Source organism: Mastomys coucha, unplaced genomic scaffold (assembly GCF_008632895.1).
Source record: "Mastomys coucha isolate ucsf_1 unplaced genomic scaffold, UCSF_Mcou_1 pScaffold21, whole genome shotgun sequence".
Lineage (NCBI taxonomy): Eukaryota > Metazoa > Chordata > Mammalia > Rodentia > Muridae > Mastomys > Mastomys coucha.
Window position 1 is genome coordinate 167,743,295 of NW_022196904.1, and position 6,423 is coordinate 167,749,717.

Consider the following 6,423-nt stretch of genomic DNA (forward strand, 5'->3'; position numbering starts at 1 on the left):
TGTGGGAGGGGTATTTCTTTCTTTCTTGTTTGTTTTATAAAGAGATTTTTTTTCTATAGGTAGGGAGGATCTGGAAGAAACTCAGAGAGGGAAAAATATGATCAAAGTATATAAAATTGTTTTCAATAAAAGTGTTTAAGATACAGTGTGAAGCATATGTAGCAGATGTGCAGCTCTCTCTCCATGTGGGTCCCCAGCAACTGGAGTGTAGGCTATCCCTAAAACTGTAGTCTGACACGGTATGTTCCCCAACAGGGCTGCCCTGTCTGGCCTCAATGAGAGACGATGTGCTAATCTGACAGAGACTTGATAGGACAGGGTTGGAGAGGGACTCTGTGAGGGAAGGACCAAGGGGGGTGGCAGCATTTGTGTTGTAAATAAATAAATAAATAAACAAATTTAAATAAATAGGACAGGGTTAGGGAGGGACTCTGTGAGGGAAGGACCAAAGGGTGCAGCATTTGTGTTGTAAATAAATAAATAAATTTAAATAATAAAGATACAATGTGAAGACTTTTATGGAAATTTTAGGCAAAATCGGAAGCGCAGCTTAGGTTCATGGACCTGTTGACTGACCCTAAAGAGCTGTGCTTCCCCTTCAGCCCAAGACTACAATACCACATGGGCCTTCTGAGGATCTCTCTGTAGTTCCAAGCTTTGCTACTCAGAAAGATAACTAGAGCTCAAAAAGTGAGAGCTATTCCACACCTCCCGCATCATCTCCTCCCCAGGGTAAAAGTGACAAGTAGCACCCAAGATAAGCCTGGCCGGGCACAAAGCATGTAAGATAAGAAGGAACCACGGATGGGGACCACTGCAGCAGCTCAGTTTACGGCCTCTGGAACCAAGCCCCAGCTGTCAGGCAGCAGGACCTGAGATTACGTGTGAGTCTCAGGCAAGTGAAGGTGGGCAGGTCGATCCACTTCCTGGTCCAAACCAGCTTGCTTGGTTGTTGCTAAGCAATACAGGAGAACTTTAGTTGCTACATTTCTGATCTGACCAGTTATAGTTTGGGGAAAGAAAACATTCTAGGGTCTTTTACCAAGCACATTTATTCTTAAAGTGAGAGAGGCTCATAGGGAAACGTAGATATTCACAGCAGAGAACTTATGGATGCTAGCCAAACCTCAAATACCCTCACAGGAGAGGAATCCCAACAGTGTTTTTCCAGCATGGCAGATCACATACATTACAATTCACTGCACTTTCCCGACACACCTCAAAAGACATGCACACAGAGCAGTCATCCCAGGACACCTGTCCTCAAGATCCCACAAAGTGGATTTATGCACACACAAAAACAGTTCACATTCAAAATAATCCACATCTACGTCTTTTGAAAAGCATTTTGACTAGAAATTAAAACAGCGAGACAAAAGTAGGCATGAGAAAGACCAATGCTTTCATGTGCAAGGTCCTGGATTCTTGCATTGAGACTCTGGTGTTAGTCCCCACTTCAAACATCACATCGAAAAAGTGTGGCAGAAAGATGAGTCACCTTCAATATGAAGGACGTGAGTTGCGTACACTGACTGCACTCCTGATGATTTCAGGAGAGCACCAGCGAATAGACCTTCAAATAAGGCCTGAAAATTCATGAGTTATTAGATGGCCATTCAGGTAACCGGTTTAAAGAGCTACGTGTCCTGGTTGAATGGAGGCACTGAAAGAGCTCTCTTTGACACGATGTGGAGTCCCTACATGCTGCTAGTCATTAGTGACAACATGCCTGATGTTAGGCAGCATTCTGTAGCAAGAACCCAAGAATGATACCTTCATCACAAAGCCGCTTATCCAATTAAGAATGCAAAGCCGGATTTGCTTCAACACTCTCCAAAACATGGCTTCTGGTAGACCGTGTTTAAACTGAAAGGATTCACTTGAGATCTTTTGATATCATCGTTTGCTTGAGACAGGGACTTGTCTAGCCCAAACTAGCCTCCAGCTTTCTGTGTGCCAAGGATGACCTTGGAATTTTAATCCTCCTGCCTCCGCCTTCACTATAACGTGGGATTAGAGGCATGTGCTGCCACGCCCAGCTGTATGGTTCTAGACCTAGAACCAGGTCTTTACGCATGCTAGGCAAGCGCACTACCAACTGAACTACATCTCTAGCCTTCAAGATCTTGATTCTTTAGAACTACAGTTCATCTTCCCCCAGTACCATCCAACACCCTTTTATCTTTCTATGCAAGGATACATAGAATGGATTTCTTTCCCATCTTTGAGCTGTTTCCTCAGGAGAAGCCTACAGAACCCATTCTGAAACACAAGGTAACTTTATGTTTTCCCCTCCAATGGTTTAATATCCGCTTAACCATTGCTCCTCCTCTGATTTGAGTCTTGGAGCCCTCACATATACATTTCACATTCCGCATACCCTTACCACAGCGTTCCATCACCATCAACTGTCCTCAAACCTTTCCTTGTTCAAAGTGAAAGCTAATGAACTGAGAAGGAAGTGATGTACCCCCCCAAAAAGATGTCACTTGTATAAAACTAGTTCCCAGGCTGTCCTTGATCCTTCAGAACAAAGCTGGTGGCATCACCGTCTTAGACCCCAACACTGAATTTTCAAGTGACTATAGCTTCTATAGCCAGGCCCCAACAGCTCATACCTAAATCTACTGATAGAAAGTAACTACGACTTTCTAATATTGAGCAATACAGACCTAGAATTGCATGAGGATTATGATCAGACAAGGCCAGTCTATAGATTGCCTAACTCATCGATAAGAGGCCAAGTTCTCCACTCTTCCCCAACTCTGCCACTCTGGGAAGAGGCCACTAGCAAGCCTCGGACTGCCAAAGACTGTGGGTTCTGATTCAGTCTTAGGGGGCACCTGTGGGAATGCACAGTCTTTGGGTGCCCCCTGAGTCTGCACTCCATCGGGTTTCCATTGGACATGGACAATTCTGTAATTCTGAGCCTCATTATTGTCCCAGAAGACCCTTCCGTTAGCATGGTAAGAAATGCAGAACTCAATTTTCTCCTCAGTTGGAATGACACGGGGCAAGTCGATGGCAAAGGAGAAGGTGTCGCTATCTGAGCTGCCGTAAACATTCTTCATGTATACACAGTCCACATCTGTGTAGGTTTTCCAGGTGTCAAAGGTGATCCGGACCTGAACCTTCTTCTCAAAGCTCACGTTCTTCACTTTGACTGTCCCAGTCACTGTCCGATCGTGCAAAGAGCAGTTCTCGAGGCAGACAAAGTTCTTCTGAAAGCGGTCCCGGAAACTTAAGTAGTCGGTTGAAGGCTGGGGGAAATCGAAAACCAAATTTTTCTCCTCGTGAAGTTTTAAGCTGGAGGAGATATCGTTAAGGTCCAAGAGATCAAACTGCAGGTCCCACGCAGGTTCTTCTGGAAGGTCGGAGAAGACATGGATAGCGGTGAGTGACAGCCCCTTGGAGTCTGCAAACGCGACCCGCTTCTTGGCTTGGTTGGGCGGGCTCTTCCGTTCGTTCTGTGATCTGGCTTCCTGCTTGACACTGAGACATGGTTTCAAAGGTTTCAACTTATTCACAAAATTTCTTCGTTGAAAACCATTGTAAGGACCCAGGAAACTCTTCAGAGGTGGTGAATGAGCCAGGCAAATCCTCATGGCCATGTCCACTGGCATGACGGAACTTGTCAAGGGACGCGGATCCAGCACATGGATCATTCTGGAATGAAAAAGAAAGAGTGGTAAATCACCATGGCCTGCAGCCGTCTTCCTCTGGCCCCAAATGCACACACGCTAGTTACTCCAGTGCAGGGAGGTGCCATCATACGGAGAAAAGGAGAGCACTCGGGGCGATTAGCTCTGTGCTTGGCAGGCTGCTGGGCCCATGTGTAAACTGCCTGAAACACTCAGAGAGGGCTCGGTTTCCCCAGATGAGAAACCTGAGGGCTCGATCTGATCATGTCTGACACAGCTCTTGGGATTATGTACCCTGTTCTGGGCCAGTGGTTCTTAAACTTGTCAGGTCAACAAGACCTGAGGAGTTTCTTTCCTTTAGAAAAAAAAAAAAAAATCAGATTCCTGGGACTTGGAACCACTATAGCGGAGCTTCGTGGCACGGAACCAGCAAGGTAAATATGTTCTTCAAGCTTCCCCCAAGTGTCTACTGGCCAGACAGCTTCCTCCATGATCACAGTCCCAGACAGAGCCTCTCGCTCCCTCTGGCTGCTATTTCTTATTTTGGCTCTTGAGCTGGTTTTACTTCTCAGAAGTAATCCACTTGGAAAGAGATAAATGAAGCAATTTTTTTTAAATGTCATGTTGTCCTTAGAGTGACAGGAGGTGACACTTGTTAAAAGAATGACTTTTCCATTTTATCACAGAAATCCTCATTTTTTTCACAAATGACCAACTGCGATACTAGCCAACGTCTCACAGACTAAAGAAAAAACTTTAAACAACCTACATTTCATATAGAAAGATGCCCGTGACAGATCCACCTGTAAATTGAATAGCTGCCTGCTGGGCTAAGAGATTGTTCATTCTGTCAAATAATAATCACTTTACTACAGCTTTATCTTGTAGCATGTGGTGTATATTATATATACAAAATAAAGCGTAGTTTCAAAAACTGATAACCTGAAATTGAACTGTTTTAAAACACACTATAAGTATATGAATTTATAAATACTAGAAAACTACAGGGGAAAACACTAATATGTTCATTATCTTTGACTGATGAAATTACAGAATCTACTGGCTTGGGTTTCTGTGCTGCTTCCTATTGTTGGGCAGCTGGTATTTACAAGTAGAAAGGCAGTAACAATAGTTTGCATCAAACCAAGAATCATCCATCAGGACTTTTTCTGGCCTTTCTTTCCCTTGAACCACTGTATTTCCACACTTACAGAATTAAGATTTTTCTCTCTCCAATTCCAGCCTTATTAGGCCAAAGAAACATAAAATGCAGTAGGTGCCATTTTGCAGTCTGGCTTTATTAATTATTTATTCTTTAACAGTTCCTATCTGAATATAACATATTTTGATCATATGTATGGTCTGGCTTGTGCTAAGCACAGCACCCTGTAAATGGTCATCATGACAAAGTGGCTGGTAAAGAATGTATACAGAACTCACTTTAATAGTTCTAGGAGTTTTCTGAAAGGATTACAAACTTCCAGCAACAAAAACTCAAGGTGCATTTGTCTCACAACCGTTAACAGGCAGGATTTGGGGAGGGAGAATTCTTGGACTAAGTCATGACTGGAGATGCAACATTTCATGAGACGGTCTTGGTTGCCTGGATGGTGGAGCTGTTGTTCGTTTTTTATTGGTGGGCTGGTTTTTTAGTTAGTTTTTGTTTTTTCCTTTTTTACTTCTGTATTTATAGAAAGTTTTAGTATTGGGCTATTTCCCTGGAATTCTAAGTCCCGGCCAGGAGTTAAAAATAATAGTTTGCTCAAACTCTAAGACTGAATTTTCTATGACAAACAAGGATAGGGGAAGTGGGAAAAAAGAAATGCAAAATCCTCCCATAACTTTTACCACAGGCTATAAACTACCTCACCAACAATGTAACTGTGCAAACTAAGCTGCCCCCAAGTACTTGGGTCTTGGAGCTCAAAGGCAACAGAGTCCTTCAGCAAGGGAATCCCAGCTAAAGCTGACTCACCAAGGCAGTTTCTGCTTTGAGATGTAGATTCCCAAAACAGGCACTAAGAAATACAACTCAAATTCCATCCCTTCAAAGCCTCTGGGACGATTCAACACAGCCCTCAACCTGGGAGTCTCCCATCTACAGAGAAGACAAAACTGCAGAAGCCCCCAAAGTCGCCGCAGCTGCAGATTCCCCTCCATTAGGGCGCAGAGTTGCATTGAACCTACCTGGTGCAGCTCATTGCGCGGAGAGGCAGTGGCGACCGCGACAACCGCAGCCCGGGCAACTAAGCACCCAGCACTTAGTGGATGCAGCGCCGCGGGCCAGCCCAAGCCGACTGACCGCCAGCAACCGGGGAGGCAGCTTATCAAAACCCGATCACGTGAGCCGGTCCCTCGGACCAATCAAAGGCCAGAGGCCCGGGCCAACCACTGTGCAGCTGGGGCACAAGCCCCTGTCCCTGGAACGTGATCACCGCGGGGCTGGATGTGACCAGAGCGTGCTGGAAGGCGGCCGCAGTGACCGGGAGCACTGAGCCAGAGGGAGCCTGCGGTGTTCCCGGAGCCTAGCGTGCAGCACGTAGCTCACGGCTCGCAGCTGGCCTCCTGCAGCTTGTGCGAGCCTGGCGGGGTCTTCTATGGAAACGCGTAGGTCTGTGCAGAGTTGAGTCTGAGCTCAGAAGGTTGTGGCTCCACCCGGTGTCGGTGTTATTTGAAATGCTCGTGGTTCTCCTTGCTTTGTGTGTCCAAGCACCTTGGCCCAAGCAAAAAGAAGTTGGCTGGTTCTTCTTCCTCCACAAATAAAGCCAACGCCACTACTCAA

At 45.5% G+C, this 6,423-nt stretch overlaps 1 protein-coding gene across 1 annotated transcript; it reads right to left on the minus strand.

Annotated features, from left to right (window-relative positions):
* Positions 1–1,034: 1,034 nt before the first annotated feature.
* Ppp1r3c (protein phosphatase 1 regulatory subunit 3C) lies at positions 1,035–6,186 on the minus strand. The gene is made up of 2 exons (XM_031390168.1): positions 5,829–6,186; positions 1,035–3,666 (listed from the first exon to the last, which is right to left on the minus strand). Exons 1-2 carry the CDS (start codon positions 5,840–5,842, stop codon positions 2,727–2,729), a joined length of 954 nt encoding a protein of 317 aa, XP_031246028.1. The 5' UTR covers positions 5,843–6,186; the 3' UTR covers positions 1,035–2,726.
* Positions 6,187–6,423: the final 237 nt, after the last annotated feature.